At 34.6% G+C, this 18,644-nt stretch overlaps 1 protein-coding gene across 1 annotated transcript in view; it reads right to left on the bottom strand.

Annotated features, from left to right (window-relative positions):
• LOC149537113 (SNF1-related protein kinase regulatory subunit beta-1-like) overlaps window positions 1-17,757 on the bottom strand; it is a 35,429-nt gene extending 17,672 nt beyond the window's left edge. The window contains exon 1 of the mRNA XM_089807131.1: window positions 17,417-17,757. Coding sequence (XP_089663257.1) covers window positions 17,417-17,614 — 198 coding nt within the window. The 5' untranslated portion in view covers window positions 17,615-17,757. The remainder of the gene's footprint in view (window positions 1-17,416) is intronic.
• Between the last annotated feature and the right edge of the window lie 887 nt (window positions 17,758-18,644).

Consider the following 18,644-nt stretch of genomic DNA (forward strand, 5'->3'; position numbering starts at 1 on the left):
ATCAATTAGGGCATCGATTACCATTGGATCATTTAGGACTTCAAATACCACTGTATCAATTAGAGAATCAGATACTATTGAATCAATTAGGGCCCCCGATACCACTGAATCAATTAGGGCTTAAGATACCACTGTATCATTTAGGGTTTCAGATACCACTATATCATTCCTTTCCTTCCAATTGCTTAACTATGGTAATAACTCAAGATTAGAAGTTATGCTCATATTCGATATTCATATGAATGATAAACAATTCATAAATCTATCTCTCGCATCTAAGTGTAAAATAACTGTAATGATAAAATAACTCAATTAATCTTACATTCTTGCATATACATCATAAAAGTAACAAAACTTGTTTCCAACAACAATTGAATGTATAGCATATCTTTGTTTGTTGTACATTTGACAACTTGAGGAGAGGTGAAACATTATCAAGGGCTTTACCACCCAACCTCGGACCTTAACTTATTCCCCACAAAATCTCTAACGAGAAAGGCCCTCCCTACCCGAAATTGGACTTGGAACATCAGTCATCTACTAAGCAATTCTGGTATCTACACCACTCGACTTGACAGCAGGAGATTACAATAACATGACCATGCATGAGCTATTAAATGATATTATTCTAGATTAAATGTATCATATCTGACTTTCATTTTCTAAGTCATTACAGATTCCATCTCACCTCTTCACCCTTTTCCATGGCTATACAGCCGATGAATCGTAGATGTTCGGATCTCAGAGCAATCGGCTCTGTCTGTTGATTTCCAACAAATTCATGAATAACATATATGCTCTAGCTTATCACAATTTATGATTTGAAAAAGATATTCTTAAGGATTGCAGAATTTATTGTTTAAATAATTAACTTAATCATATCTAATTTCTCTTCTGCATTCTTGTAGATTCATTCCACCTCTCCACCATTTCATGGCTTCTTTGCCGGTGAATTCCTCGATGTCTATAACGTTATGAGCATTCTGATATTATTTACACCTCTTCACCATTTGAATTCATAAATGATGTAAATCACAAGGATATTCAATGGAGATCTTCAATGATTTCTATGTAATGCAAGGACCAATAGCAAGTATTATAATCAATCTCAGTCTAACAATGCATAGCCACCTATGGACAAATGTTCAAATCAGAATAGGAAGAAGTTATGAACTTGAAAACCTATTTTGTTTTATTCTCAGTCCTATCATTATGTACCGACTACAATCAGACATTATACTCAATGAAGAAAGAACTATGAATTACAAATGCTTATATTGTATTTCATTCAACCCTGGAAATGAATAGCTGACCATAGTTGAGCTTATACTTAGAAAAGGATAAGGAAAATTATGACATGCGATTGCTTAAATTCGTGACCTGTGATTGAGTTTCGGATGTGGCTCCTCGCCCTTGGCAAGAACTCCTATTGGTGCTTTGCTCACCTGCTAATGACACTTGATTTTATACTTCAGACACCAGTAGAATTGAGAAGAATAAGGTAATCTGGGTTGAGAAAATTTGGGAAAATGTTCGGCTGAGAATGTCTATGCTCGGCTTAAAAATGACACGTATCAAATAATAGAAAGGTGAGAAAAGAATGATGTTGCTTGGTCGATCACGGCTCTCTTAAAGACTAGTCGAGACTCCTCGGCTTCTATCGGTTTCCAAGATGTCTATTCGAATTTCTAAAACATAAATTCAATTTAACATGTCAAATGTTAATCGATTAAAAACGAGAATATTAAAATGGAAAGAATAGAGTTGGAAGATTATAATTCGAATATTATTATAATTCAAATGTTATTATATTTGAATATTATTATAATTTTACATTATATATGTACATGTAAATATTAATGGGGTGACATCACTTTATTAAATTATTATAATATAATGGTGCCATCTCATTTTTATATCTGTATGTACGTATATAGATATATCTATTATAATAATAAGGTGAAAGATCATATTAAATCCTTAGAGGTACGTACGTTTTATATTTTAACTCAATTATTTTATGTTTCTCAATTTATTTATTTAAGTTGCTCATGCAAGTCCCACAAATGTATCCTGTTTCAAATCACTAAGTTCTCAACCCATCTGCTAAGTGATGGTGATGCTCCTGTGCCTAATTATTTTCTAACAATGCTTCCACCCCTTTGACGTGTTTCCTACAAGGAAATTCTCCGTAATTAAATTATATTACCATAATAAATTATTTAATCGTAAATAATCATAACGGTTAACCATCTTCTCAATTCCATTAATTCGTGATAAATGATCAACTGACTTGTTGACCTCACTTGAAATTATAACGACTAACCATCTTACCATTTCGCAAGATTATAACAAATTAAACTATCAACTAACTTCATGTGAACCTCAACGGCTATATTTTATATCAGGTCAAAAATTGGGATGTAACAGTGACAAGTAACTGAGGTTTACATTTTAGCATTTATAATATTAAATGTTACATATCTATTATGCCATGTTTTTTAAATTAAATTGTTATAAGGTTAATACACAGTCCGGCCTTGACCTGCAAATTGAGCCCTAAGAAAGTGTCTCAATCGAGGCTCAATCCTGACCAATCCAAGTTTTGTTGAGTTTATTTTCCATCCAAGCTTCACATTTCCGAAGAAGTAACACAAGGATACATACATAAAATTGAACTATTTCACAAATGCTAAGAAATTATTCAAATTCGCCCCAAATGAAATGGGCTTCATAATATATCCAAGTGGTTCATCTGTGAGGAGAAAAATATGTCGAAGTTGATGAAAACCAACTTCACAGCTCGCCAAGATCACCTGCATGCAAATAACCTGTTGAAAGGAAACCAAAGAAGGAAGAGGTGGAGCTTGGAAAAACTAAACGGACTGAGAGAGAAAATATTGCGACAATGAAAATGTATTGCTATACAATATGCCTTGAAAATGAGTTATGAAATACAATGAGAGAGCCCGAATATAGAGGCCTCTAGGAAGCTTGTAGAACAAGCTAGAAGGTGCTAGGAGATAAGGTTGACAACTAAGCATACATCCACAAAAGGTGGGATATCTTCGATCAAGGTGAGAAGATAAGTATTGACTTAGATAGGAACAAACTCTCGTGTTGTCAACAACTCCTAAACTACAACTAATAAATAAATGCATTAACCTAAGTAAACTTAAGTAAAAGCGTAAATAATAATTATTTACTCCAACAAAATATTCGCCATAAATGTATGGAAGTTGTTTATTGACTAATGAAAACAAAATTTATAGTATATAAGAAACTATATTGCGATGTTTCTAAAAGAAACAAATATAAATAGAAGTCAATAAAAGAAACTACCTAAATAAATAAAGATGACCATTATAGAAATAAACATTATTTAATACCCTCCCTTAGTGATCATCATTTTAACTACCCAAAAAAAGATACAATTTGCAGGTCTTTTAGTCACAAACACATAGAAGCCTACCCCCTTCTAGTCACAAATGCATAGAAGGCTTCCTCCTTCTGGTCACGAATCCATAGAACATGCTGCAAAATGAATCTCATGCTGAGACTCTCCTTGATTTTGCAGAACTTCTAAAAATGACAAAGATAACCAAAAACCTTCCAACCTATTGGGAAAACAAAAATTGCCCCTCCCTAGCTAGAGACACTGAGTTCAGCTTCTGAAACTGAAACCACAATTTTGAGGAAAAATCACAAAACCCCTCTACTACTTCAGAAAAACAGACACGACTTTGTTGAAAAGTGGCAAAAACTTTTGTAGAGAAGCACTATGACCCAAAACAAACTACCAGAAACCAAGATTTTTGGGGAAAAATCACCAAACCCTTGCTGTGATGCTAAGATCACTCATAGCAAACTATGATATTTTTAAGAGAAAACCCAACAGTTTGTTAAGGAAAAAGTTATAAACCTTTAGGTAATTTTAAAATTTTAAAAAAAAAAAAAAAAAACTTTTGCAGAGAAAGATCTCAAATTTTGGAAATGTTAAAATTGTACAAAAACAAAAAAAAACATCTAGATGCAACCCACCATGATTTTTGTGGAAAAAATCATATCATCCTTCATGTCCTCATGCTCAGAATACAAAACTTGGTTTTTGAGGAAAAGTTGTAATACGTATTGTTCTGAGAAGCTAAGTAGAACAAGATACCCTTGATTTATATACAAATGTTAAAAATAAAAGCCACAAACCCTTACGATAATGTAATTCAGATACTGTGGCATAATACTAAATAATAAATATTGATTAGCTATGATATATCTTGCTTTCTGGTTCTGACTGACAGATGCCAGTTGTCTGTTCAATTTTGGCACCTATATTAATTTTAAATGCTCTGGAATATATGGCTATCCTTTAGTTACCCCAGTCCACTGGCATGGCCTCCACACCAGGTCTGGGTTCAAACTAGTACCTGGTTCGGGTCCAATTCGTCAAAAATACAACCAGGGTTCGATTTGAGGCAAAATGGTTCAAAATGATCCAAAGAAAAAACAAACCTAGGCAAATTTGTAACAAACAAATCAAATTTGCAGCAAACCACGTCAAACAAAGCCCCACGGACAGCATTTAAGTCATTTTTTTGGACATTTTTTTTCTTTTTAATTTCTTAAACCCTAAAAAGTGAACGTAAATGACTTATGTTGGCTTCTAACACTCATTTGTGGTGTGCAAATAGGTTATTTTGTCTTCAGCAAGAGCAAATAGGTGGTTGAGCAAGAGTTTGTCTGTGCAAGGAGGAGTTGGAAGATTGGTTTGTGAGCTCTCTTGAAGTGCTTGTGCCTCATTCCTACACCTTTGCAAGCTTACAATGGCTTAGCTCTGTTGCTGAGTCAATTAATGTCGAATAACTAAGAGGAGGAGGAGAAGATGAAGAAGAAGAAGATGAATATTAATACATTTTTAATTCATTAGTTGAACTTGAACTGGCTGTTATGATTCATAAATCATGATTTAATTTTAATGTTTTGAGTCTTTGATGTTGAACTTGATATATATAAGATGGTACGATCACGCTTCATGATGCTATGATTACAAGTTTAAAGTTTATGCCTATGGTGTTTTCTTGTTTAAAGGATTAAATCATATGATTTTATGATACTATGTGACAGTCTAATTTTAACTTATGCTTCTAGGCTTCATAAATATGTGTTTAAATATGTGTGTGTGTGTGTGTGTATAATTTTTACATGTTTTTGTACGAACGAACACAAAACCCTTTCCAAAATTTTGCCGTACCAGCGAACTGGGTCTTCGAACTCAACTTCAAATCGAGAACTCGAATCAGTAACTAAGTGTATATATATATATATACACACACAAATGTATACACTTGGGAAGTTTAGTAAATGTGTGTTTTTAAGTTCGCTTTGCTCTGCTATGCTTGTTCTTAAGACTTAGCAGATGGTTTCTAATAGCTCTAACAGAATAGCTTTCTGTGCATAATCTGCCAAGATAGGCTTGATTTTAGCATTGGTTTGGGCATTATTTCAATGGTCGACATTGTTCCTTTCAGAAATCTGTGTTTTCATAAGCATGAATGGTCTTTTTGAAATCTGACTCTGGCATATGGTTGGTTCAGTTTGTTGATCCATTTGGTGATGAAAATGTTATTGGACTGATTGGGGGCTAACAGTTTTGAGCCTCACAGCCTAGGCCTTGTGTGGTTGAGAACCAAATTTTGGATACTTTCTGAAGTTGCAGTAAGAGCAGGATTATGACAGAGTGTTCATGGATTCTGTTATCTAAAGGTTTATAGTTTATCAGTTCACATTGTTAAACTCCAAAAATTTGGTATGAGTTAAATAAATTGATGAGAATTTGAGAAATGATTTATACCTATATGTTATTCTTCAGATATTTCAGATGCTCTGTTCTGAAAGCCATCCAAATTTCATTTTTCAGGTTTCTTTTCCTATATATATACTGTCTGTTTATATACATATAGGTATAGATATAATACAAATATGAAAGATAGAATGAATGTCTCAGGATACTTTGACTTCCTATTTGCTAACACCCTATGCTTTATTAGTAATCACTGATTGGTATGGCTCCTTATTAGTATCTAGATTAGGAAAGGTAATTACTGAGTAGATGATAATGGTCATTTAAGATGAATCAGGCCTCCTAGATCTTAACTGTTGATGGTATATTCAACTCATAATATTCTAAGATTAAGAATTAGAATTGCCCTCCAAATGCTTAACTACTCAATAATACGGTCTGATGACTAACCAGTCATACAATCTGTAAATCTTACTCCTTCAGGTTTTTGTTTGACTACTATTGACTCCTAACATTGGACAGTCTACTAAGGGCTATTGATTTTGTTCTGATAGAATGTCTACATGATTCAGTGATGCAAAAGTCTTTGAAGTTGTCAATTTTCTTATACTATAAGAAATAGAAATCTTGAATGGACAGGGTTAGTGTCAAAATAGATTCAAATAAGAGACTACTTGTTTGAGCATAGTGCAACGGAAATTTTTTATGTGTTTCTGGTAGTAATTTATAGTTTGACAAAGTCTTCTTGTAGAAATGTGATAATGTTTCAGGTGGACAAGTGTTTTATAGTTGTTCTGTGATGTTACAGCCTCAATAAGAAAGATAGAAAGATTTAAAAAGAAAAAAGGTTGGAAGATGGGAGCTACTGCATATATGAATCCATCACTTGGACAAGGAACAATAGCAGGGATCAATACGGTCTTATTATCAGAGTAAGTATGTAAAAGATAATCTCCTAAATCTGATCCACTCCAATAAAGGATCATAAATTCTGTAACATAAAGCCGTTTGATTGCAAATGAGGCATTGGTTCTATTAAAAAGAAAGTGATATTATTATCACTACTCTGCAATTCGTAGAAGCAGGAATCGTAAGTTCATGATAATCTGAACTTTTAAAATTTTGAGCTAATACCGGAGGTTTTCTTTACTCAGTTCTTTCCTCCGGTGCCCACACTGAACCGAGTTTAAGATTTTATAGATTTTTTATTAAATTATTAGCTATGGCGAATTATCAATCAAAAAAACCCACAAACACTCAAGAGTTTGTGGGAAATCGGAAAACCCTAGCATTGAAAACCGGCAGTCACAGGCACACAAAAAGAAAGAATGATTTACTGAAATAGTGATATTATTCTCACTACTCTGCAATTTGTAAAAGATAATCTACTAAATCTGATCCACTCCAATAAAGGATCCTAAATTCTGTAACATAAAGCCATTGATTGTAAATGAGGCATTGGTTGTATTGCAAAGAAATAGTGATATTATTATCACTACTCTGCAATTTGTAGATGCGGGAATCGTATGTTCATGATAATCTGAACTTCTAAAATTTTGAGCTATACCGGAGGTTTTCTTCACTCAGTTCTTTCCTCCGGTGCCCACACTGAACCAAGTTGTAAGATTTTGAAGATTTTTAATAAAATTATTAGCTATGGCCTATTACCAATCAAAAAAAACCACAAACACTCAAAATTTTGTGGGAGATCAGAAAACCCTGGCATTGAAAACTGGCAGTCACAGGAACACAAAAAGAAAGTAACATCTTACCATGTTGAGTTTTGAATTATCAGATAATATATACGTTGGTTATAATATGTAAATATTGATTTATTTATCAATATTAAATTAGAGTTTTAAGTAACTCTCAAGTTCAGACTTTGATTTCCATAAATATTAAGTCTGCTTTCGGACTTGAAACAGACATTTTATTTTCTTGCAGATAAGTTTGAAACTGATATATTTGAATCTCTGATGACTGTCTTATAAATAATTACAGAATGCTTTTGATTTGTAGTAGTATATGAAATTGTTTGCAATAGTTTTCAATACCCCGTTGACTGCAGGTGATATAACACAAAGATTTGTTTCATTATATGTGTTCGATATGGTTTCCACTGGAACTTTACACCCACATATAATGGTGATGGGGGGTCATGTCCCTGATGGGAGTGACTCCACCGTGGAGTCACATCCCATTGGGTACGTGACTTCCACGTCAACATATTAATGTGCCCTTTGAACCAATGATCAGTTAATCAGCCAATTCATGCTAATTCAGTCGATAATAGTGTAGAGTTATTACTATGCAATAAACAAGATTTGGATTTATAATTTTCGATAGTATATATATAAAGGAATACTATCGAAAATTATAAATCCATATATATATATATATATATATATATATATATATATAAAGGAATACTATCGAAAATTATAAATCCACATACATACATACATACATACACACATACATACACACACACATACATACATACATACACACATACATACATACATACACACACACATACATACACACACACATACATACATACATACATACATACATTTATTGCATAGTAATAACTCTACACTATTATCGACTGAATTAACATGAATTGACCGACTAACTGATCAATGGTTCAAAGGGCACATTAATATGTTGACGTGGAAGTCACGTACCCAATGGGATGCGACTCCACGGTGGATTCACTCCCATCAGGGACATGACCCTTATATGTGGGTGTAAAGTTCCAATGAAAACCATATCGAACACATACAATGAAACAAGTCTTTGTGGTATATCACCTGCAGTGTTCGATATGGTTTTCACTACAATTTTACACCCACATATAAGGGTGATAGGGAGTCATGCCCCTGATGGGAGTGACTCCACCGTGGAGTCACGTCCAATTGAGTACGTGACTTCCACGTCAACATATTAATGTGCCCTTTGAACCAACGATAAGTTATTCAGTCAATTCATGTTAATTCAGTCAATAATAGTGTAGAGTTATTACTATGCAATAAACAAGATTTGGATTTATAATTTTCAATAGTATTCCTATACACACACACACACACACACATGCGCGCGCGCGCATTTATGTCATTTAATTTATTGCATAATAATAATTGTGTATATATATGAAAAGATATACTTGTGTCGAATATATTTTCAATGAGATTTTATCTCACTGAACTATAACATTAACACGCCCTCTTACTTTAGATGGTATTATATGATTAGATATTACCCATAGTTACACCGCCCTGGGAGACGGGGGGACGGGGGGACAGGGGGACAAGTTTCCGAGACGGGGGGAACAGAGGGGCCTTGATTTGGGGACGGCAGGGGGACGGCGGTGGGGGATGGGGGGGTGGCAGAAGGAGTAGGGGTGTATATACTATACATATGGTATAGCATATACCATATCAACTAGAATATCATGATTCATGATCAAATGACAAACAAACAATGAACATTAAATATTGAACATCAGCAAATAATAAATATTAGTCTAAACTCTATATATCAGCCTTCAAATCAATAGTATGAGTATCTAAATTCTACTATCTAATAGTAATCAATGATCATATGAGTCATGGCATAAAGATGATTACAATAAGTATCATGTGCCATGAATCATGATATCAAAATAAGTATATAATGCAAACAAAAACTACAACTCTCCAAGAGTCCAAATCAAAATGTCTAATCAATGGAGACTCCTTGGCATCCCCCCACAATGAAGGAGACTTCTTGGCGTCCCCCCTCAATGAAGGAGACTCCTTGGCGTCCCCCCGCACCCCCACACTCGGAGACCTCTAGCCGTCTCGGAGACGTCTCGCCATCTCCGGCAGCGGTGGCACTCCAAGTGGCGTTGCCCGAGACGCCATCCCCCCGTCCCAGGGACGTCCCCGTCTCCGAAACGGCCCAGTTTGGGGGGGGGACACATCCCCGTGTTACACTGATATTACCTCAACGTAATATCATGAATGGCAACAATTCAGTATATCTTTGATCAAAAGATATCCACCAATTTTGACATCTATTATGATATCATGAGTAATGCCTTCATTAATACCACATCACATGATATTCACCAAGTACTCAAAAAATGTCCATAGGTAATGAATTATCAATAATACTTACCATAGAAACATTTGTAGTCTATTTAAGGAGCTTAATCCACCATGCAAGATATAATCTATCATGATATGTCTCAGACATCATAAAATGTCAATCACAATAGAAAATTAATTGAAAGATCGTCACCTTCCAATAGCTTTTATAAATACAAGTGATAACCATTTGGAAGTCATCACTTCGTACACCAAGCCCAAATAGTCATTAAATAACATAAATGTTTCATTAGTATAATGAACAAATAAGCTAAGATCCTTTCTCAATAATTACAGTTACATCCCATGCTAGGTACTATTCAGAGAACAGAGGATGGTAACATCTAGTGTGGCAACAGTGCAATTTGGTGGAACCTAAAAAGCAATACTAAGCCTCTAACCCTTGTATAGGGTTGGCTCAACAAAGAAATGGGCCAAAGCTGGTATAAAGACCTTTAAAGACATTTTGTGTAATGGTAATCTTATAGATTGGACAAAGCTTAAGTCCAGATACTCCTTGCAAGAATCCCAAAGGAAAACTTTCTCTATGATTATAAATGCTCTTGATGCTTCAGGGGTCACAAGGGTCTGTTGCTCTAGTGACACCTACTCGTTCCAGTTGAAATGGCCTGACTCCTCTCCCTTATACCTTGTTTAGTCCAAGTATGTCTATTCTGTCCTTACCTCCAGCACTGCTATCCTTGACCGTCTTAATTCCAATTGGAATCTATCCCTTGCCCATAATGACTAGAAAAAAATCCTTATCCATCTTTGGGCTAGGCCTATTGAGCCTAAAATTGTTTGCTTACCATGGAGATTATTTCTGCATAAGTTGCCCTTCACTAAGCCAGGAGGGGAACCCAATATCTGTGTTGTTTGTGCTCATTCTGAATCTGTTGCTCATGTATTCTTCCAATGCCCTTTTGCTCAAGATATCTAGTATATGTTTGGTTTTGTATTTGATGCCAATTTTAATATTGAGACATTATATATGGTAAAATCTGTTGTGGCAACAATAATCTGAATGTGTTCTGGTCTATTTTCTCTTCACTTATACTCTGGTACTATGGAAATTTAGGAATAACGGGCTAAAGAAAGAATCCTTACCGAGTCTCTGAAGAGACTCGTAAGGGCTGACATTGTTGTGCAAGTAACAGCCATCTTCAAACTGAAGGAGGAACAATTCCGGAAATTCATGCTGGAAGGTAAAGGACTGCTGACTAAAAAGGATCTCCAGTATGGGTTCACAACCATTAAGAAGAAAGAAAGCAACACCCTTGAGGATAACTTCAATGTGCCTTTGACACAGCTCTTGCAGAAGATCCGAAGGGAAGGTAACTGGAGGACACAAGCAATGGAAAGAGAGGATCCACCTATGCCATTTATGCCTTCTCCTGTGAGGTTTACTACCTCAGAGTCAAGTGAAGAGGAGGAAGAGTAATCCTTCTATTTTATTGTATAAACAGTATGCTAGTCCTTTAAACTCTCTGTGTCAGCCCAATGGCTGAGTTTTATTATCTTGTTTGGTTGGTTGGCTAGTGCTGACAACACGGACATACTGTGTAAAACTCTTTTTGTTTTCTTGATATGCAATAGTAATAATTACAATTACATCAAACTTACCTTGGAAGTGTTTCATCTTTATTCTGCAAGAGGTTTGGTGAGGATGGTAACGAACAGTGAACTCCCTCTTAATCCAATATTTCACAAATTTTATGGATATTTTGAAGTCCATTAGAATACAAATTTCTCTCAACCCAAGTTTGAATTACTAACTTCAACAAAGTAAGCTTGATGTTTAAGTCTATCAAGACAATTTTCTGTAGTGTGCCCATAGTTGTCGCATCTATAACATTGTACTTTAGAGTAATCTCTTTGTTTCTTGAATGACCGTTTACTATTTGAGTACTTGCCCAATTTCCTTTTCAAATTAGTGGTGAGAATCTGAATATCTTCATTTGTGGATCCCATACCAAACCCTCTAGCTATTAATTACACTCTTCTTGAATGCAGTCAGCTTTTAGTTGATCAAATTTGGGGAGCTTGGAACAAGCACTTATTCCATGTCTTCAATTTTCCCACAAAATAGGGAGTCCAGTTAATGTTACCATAGTTAACCCTTTACTATCATAAATGTGACCAATGGTTGAAAGTTTATTTTTTAAAATCCATTATTCTCATAAAGTATGAGTTGATGGTCTCTCCTTTATTCATTTCAATATTAGAGAGTTGATTTTTAAGAGCGAAGATCCTGCTAGTGTTGTTTATTTCAAACGTGTCTTCTAGGGCTTTGAACGTATCATATGCAGAGCCTACCTTTGTGACAATAGGTAGTAGATGATCTTTTACTCTGTCTACTACTAATTCCATTGCCCTGGTGTTGTCTTTTTCCCATTGACTCTTTTCATCAATTTTAATAGAGTTAGGAGTATTTTCCACAATTGTTCATAACTCATTCTTTCTTAGTATTGATATCATTCGTAATTTCCATGCTTCAAAATTTGAGCCACCTTCAAGTCTATCCTCTAGTCTCATTCCATTTACCATTTTAGTAGATATAAGATTTCAGAATATTGGTTTGATTAATCTGATCTAGATCATCTCTCAAACCTGCTCTGATACCATGTTGAGCTTTGAATGATCAGATAATATGTAGGTTGATTATAATATGTAAAGTATTGATTAGTCTATCAATATTAAATTAAAATTTTAAGTAACTCTAAGTTCAGACTTTGATTTCCATAAATATTAAGTCTGACTTCAGACTTGAAACAAAAAAATTTATTTCTTGCAGATAAGTTTGGAACTGACTGTATATTTGAATCTCCAATGACTCTCTTATAAATAATTACAGAATACTTTTGATTTGTAATAGTATATGGAAATTGTTTTTAATCCTTTTCAATACCCCGTTGACTGCAGGTGATATACCACAAAGACTTGTTTTACTTTGTGTTCAATTTGGGTACGTGACTTCCACGATAACATATTAATCGTGCCCTTTGAACCAACTATTAGTTAGTTGGTCAATTCATATTGACATAGTCGATAATAATGTATATTATTAATATGCAATAAACAGGATTTGGATTTATAATTTTCAATTGTATTTGTTTACACACACACACATGTATATGTCATTCAATTTATTGCATAATAATGATTATGTGTGTATATATGAACAGATTTTATCCGACTGAACTATAGCATTATCATTTTCAATGTACTTCCTCTTTGGATACTGCTGGTATCCCATCTAGCGTCAATGCTGTAGGTGCAACTGTTGTCCCTACTAAAAGGTTTTCTGCTGATTCTACTATAGTCGCTGTCTCTACTTCTCCTCCTGCTCCCATGATGCCCCCTGCCCCTGCTACAATGGAAAATGCGGTGTCCTCTCTTGCTGTTGGCTCTGCACCTCCTGGGGAGCCTACTGTCTCAGCTGGTGTTGGCTCTGCTTCCTTTGGGTAAGCCTATCACTGCTGGTTCTAATAGGTTTTATCAATTCGGTGGCTTGGCATGCTGTAGCGGCCAAGGTGGAAAATGGATGATTTACAATAAAAGGTAAACATTCTAAGAAACCCTACCCTTCTTTCGACATGACTCTTAGATCCCACATGCATGGATCTAAGGGGAAATCTTAATTTGTTGTTAGTCTTTCTTCCTAGGGCGGTCTGGTGTTTGATTGCTTTTCTTTTCTTGACCTCCAGTTTATGTTTGTGGGGGTTACAAGTTTTTTGACACCCCCTTCCTTGTCTTTGTCCTGTTTTGTCTTTGTTCCGTTTCTGTATGTGGAAATCGTTGTATATCTTTCAATGTGGGTTTCAAGTCCCTTTCTTTAAAACCTTCTTTGTGTTGGGTTTCAGGGTCCCTTCAAAACATGTTGTCATTTAATCAAAAACATTTTGCAAATTCAGTTTGATTTGTTTTTTGGCATTTTCTGCCAGTCCAACCCAGCAGACGTGTTCTCAGGGTTTCGTCTAGTCTGACATGCACAGGGCCTTTTCCTTTTTTCCAAGATCTTTCACTGCTAATGACATGATTTTCAGCCCCAGCCCAGTCAGCATCGACCTGTCAATTTTTAATGTTTCAGAGGCGGGATATTTTCCTGCGTTTCTATCTGAAGTTTTCTGCCTTCAAATCCTAATCTGAGATTTCATTTTCAGCAATGGGTTTATTATTTTTTCCCTTGAGCCTTCAACCTCAGCACAAGGTCAAACATGGGCATTCAGTTGGATTTCACCCTTTTTCCCCAAGAACAGGGCTTCATATTCTCTTATCCGTATTCTTTGATTTGTATCTTTGCTTTCGTTTGGTTTTCATTGATTTTTTACCTCAAAAGTAATGTTTGGTTTTGCTAAATGTTTCTCCTCAAAAATTATTTCTGTTTTCTGTAATGCGCAAAGCTTGCATAGGAAGTTCATTCAGAATTTTTATTGTTTTTCTCCAACAAATAATGCTTTGTACTCTTCAAATCATAGTATTTTGAAGTCAGTTTTTCGGGCATTTTGCTCATCTGCAATTGTTCTCAGTGTGTATCTCTGGTTCCAAGGAAGAACAGTTCAGTTATCCAACATTAGGTTGGGTGTTTTCCTGATCATTTTTGGTCACCAGTTTCACAGATTTTATGCAGGCTATACTCTATTGTTGCAAATCATTCTGAAGAAGGGGATCACCTTCTAAAAAAAAATTTCGCTACAGTTGCTCATTGACATTCTGCAGATCTAGGAAGGGCCTCAGCAACAGCAGAATGTTCTGAAGTATTTGTGATTACAAGGCATGTATTTTGTCTTCTGTAGGGTAGTTGATAGAATGACCATTAAGGAAGGGTATTAGAACATTTTTAGAATCTTGCTATTTTTAGCTAGTTCTAGTTAAAGGCCATTGAGGCTTTCTTTTCAGTTTTTCTCATTTAAGTCTATTTTCAGACTATGCTATAATTAGCATCTGTAAACTCTATTCAAGAGTACATTGTTAATGCAATATTCATTATGTTTATTCCGATCGTTCAAATTCTAACAATTTCATGATACTATTGGTTGAGGCAAAATACAGACACATATTATGTACACTATGAATCATCCTCTCCCTCAGCTAGATGATGCAAACGCTTATCATAGAGATTGAATGAAGTGAAACAACTTTACACTAAGGCTGATAAAAATTCAAATGTTTTTGGCTATGTTTGTAATCATTGTATGTTCATAAAACATCTTACGAAGTTTTTGGGCTTTATCTTTTAAGTTTTAACTTAGTTTCAAAATTTTCATCTACATTATATAATTTACTTTTTTTAGGATGTACTTTGTTTTAAATATTTAAAATGCTAAAAATGACGTTAGATGATTTTGTAATATTTTAACTTTAAATTATTTTTTAAATGTTTTAGTTTTCTTAAACGTCATATCAGGTCATTTTTTTTAAAAGTAGATAATAATAAAACTCAGAATGATTTTTATTTGTTTCAACTTTTTTAATGCCATGTTAGGTTGATAGGAGACTCAATTCAGCTGACACACATTGTCTTAAGACAAGATGTTAAGTAGCCTAAACCACTGATCATTGTTATCAGAAAACTTTGGTGAATGTGGAGGCAATCTACTGCAAACTGGTCCAAAATAGCAAAAATAGTCCTGAGCAAGGATCAATGGTTTGTCTGCAATGTGTGTTTCTTTTCATTGATTTCATCATGAGTATGATCATGCTCACTAATATGGATTGTTCATCTTTGAAAGTTCTTTAAGAACATTGAATGCATAAAAAAAAGTGTGTGATTAATAGTAGCTAGAAAGCAAGATCCCTTTTTAATGTTTATCAAACATAATTTCTTACATTCCTTTGGCAATTGTAATAAATAATTATAAATGTTGCATGAAACTCTAGATGTTGCTAATTCTTTTTTAAGTAACACTTAGCCAATTCAATTAACTAATTTCCATAAAGACAGAAGTTGGTGCATGTGCATTCCAATTTGCATTTCATCTGAAGACATAATTTAAGGTAGGAGGAGGTAACAACAATGCATTAGGCCATAGCACCTAAGCAACAACATGGATGCTTCTCTTGTAAAAATTGCCTTCATCTCCAGCAATAATGCTGCTTGCACCACAAGACTTAAATCCTGTTGAGCTAGTGGGTATGGCACTGGCATTGCTTGCAGCCCTTCAGCTGATGATTCATGATAAAGAGTAATATGATAGTTATAAATCTGTACTGATTTCATGTTATGAACCATTTTGATTTATCTTCAACATTTGTGAATTGTCAATTGACATTAAGTAATGAATAATTAAATTTGTTCTCAATTCTGTATTTAATTCGTAAGCCTCATTCCCAACACGGGAAAAGGAAAATCCACAAAATGCCGAAACTAAACCAGCAATTTAGCTTGAAAATGAATAGCCCAAGAATAAAGGCATTATGATTTAGCTGAGAAAATATCAGATTATTAAACAGATATGAACACTGTTGGAATCCATTCAACAGACGAATAGCAATTCCCATTGATTTTTCAAAAGGACAGAAATAAATTAATCATCCAATTTTACAGTAACCCTCTTTGTTTAAGCCTTGAAAACAATGATGGGTTCAAGAATGAAGGCATTATAGTTAATCTTGGAAAGATAGCAACGCTAGAATTCAAGCATACAGGTAGAAATCCATCTGCGGCTCACTCCAATATATCCTAAGTGATCACAGATGGAAAGCTATATTCCATTTATATTTGTCAATAGATATACGTAATGGGCAAGTCATCCTAATTGTACTGGAGTGTAAATAATGAATTCAAGGCATTTATAATTCAAAAATGAGAATAGATACCGGTATACCATAAGCATCATCAAACCCACAATTTATCAGCACAATTTACGCCACCCCCAAATAAAGCATAATTGCAAAGTAAAAACCAACACACACTACGAAGTGAAATAATCTTAGGAACCTCCCAAACACGCCTTGGAAACGACGAATCTGCAAGTTCTTGGTTTAATTTCATCTTTAGAAGGCAGTAAAGTAGAATCTAAATGAAGGAAACCAAAAACACTCGGATACAGTTTCCTCTATGGACGGTAGAATGGATCTTTCCCCTAGTTCTTCTATTTCCCATTTCCCAGACCGATCGCGATGCTTCAGCTCTCTCTGCAATAACACTCCCCATTCCAGAATGGTATTCAGATTATTCTAACATATGTAGTTGAAATTACACACTTCCGTTAAACTTAGCACTGCATAAAGTCACTATATTCAATAATAAAAATATTCGCAATCATAACCCGTTGCACAAAATATTTAATAGAAACCTGCATCAGAGAGGGCAATTCAATTCTAAAATTCAACGCTCGTCGAAAGATAAACATACCTTGACTTTGAGCTTAAGTGAATAAAAAGCGACAACATAATAATGTTTTAAAGGATGCAAAGATTACATAATGGCACAATTGCACAAGATTTCTAGTAAAAGTAATAAAAGGGTTTTAATTTCCCAAACCTGAGATGCAAACATTACAGGAGATCTAGAACGGCCAGGGCTGTCTGGAGGGGAATGCCCCATCGACTCGGCGGATCCAATATGACTGAGTCTGCCCGTTTCGCTCTGCCCGTGCACAGACCCGCCATGATGGGATTCTCCACCTGCTTCTTCCTCAACTAATCTTCCTCCACCTTCTCTGACATTTGTATTTCCCATGCCCAAGCCAGTCTCCACCCAAGAAACAAAAATCCCTCAGCAACCTAAACGTTTGACCTGGATCTTCCGGTTTCTTTAATCTTGCTAACGGCCCATTTCTCACATTTCTCATCCACTCACACCCACATCTAAAATTGTAAATTGAAGAACACCCAAATGATTTTCTTTATAAATATTGTTTATTTTCGAGATCGTACACTACCCGCTATGAACAAATTTATGCGTCGCTTCAACAAAATGGAAGACGGGATATTTTTATGACAGCAGCTGCAAGTCACAACGAGATGCCAAATTGGCAATTTACCTTGTTTGTTTGCGTTTGTATTCTTTTCTGACTACAGATGCGAGGGTTTACGAGGAAAGTATTGAGATAGGGATGGACATTGAATAGTCAGCGGCTCTTCAAAATGAAACGAAATTATGACATTAGACCTTTTTCAGATTGAAATATTCCCTTACTTCCATTCAATGATGTCTTCCTTTTAAGTTGTTGATCATATGGTGGTGGCCGCCAACATTGCAAACGGAAATCGTATAGGCCTTCAGAGTGCTTAATTGTGATTTTATATTTGTAAAATGTTATGGTTGTTTCATTCAATTAAAAAAAATCTGGTTGTGCGCAGAGTCGCTACTATATTTATTTATGGATAAGAGATAACAATTTAATAATATTTAATATAAAAGAACTATATCTATATTTAACATGGGGATGAGATATATATATATATTATATATATATATATATATATATATATATATATATATATATATATATATAATTGTAATGAGTTTGATGTCAAATGGTTCAATCCATCTTTCATAGTAATGTGAGGAAATTTAAAAAGTACCACAAATTATAGATGAAGAATTCATAAATCAATAGTTCTACATTTAAATTATTTTAATTTATATGATTTTGATTTGAAAGTATTGTTAAAAATGTATTAATAATTAATTTAACTATGTAGTATGAATTATTATCAATTATGTAGTAATATTAGTTAATTCCATATTATGTTTTACGTCTATT

This window comes from Cupressus sempervirens, chromosome 10, assembly GCF_028749045.1.
Source record: "Cupressus sempervirens isolate cs-2001-9-10 chromosome 10, ASM2874904v1, whole genome shotgun sequence".
Classification (NCBI taxonomy): domain Eukaryota; kingdom Viridiplantae; phylum Streptophyta; class Pinopsida; order Cupressales; family Cupressaceae; genus Cupressus; species Cupressus sempervirens.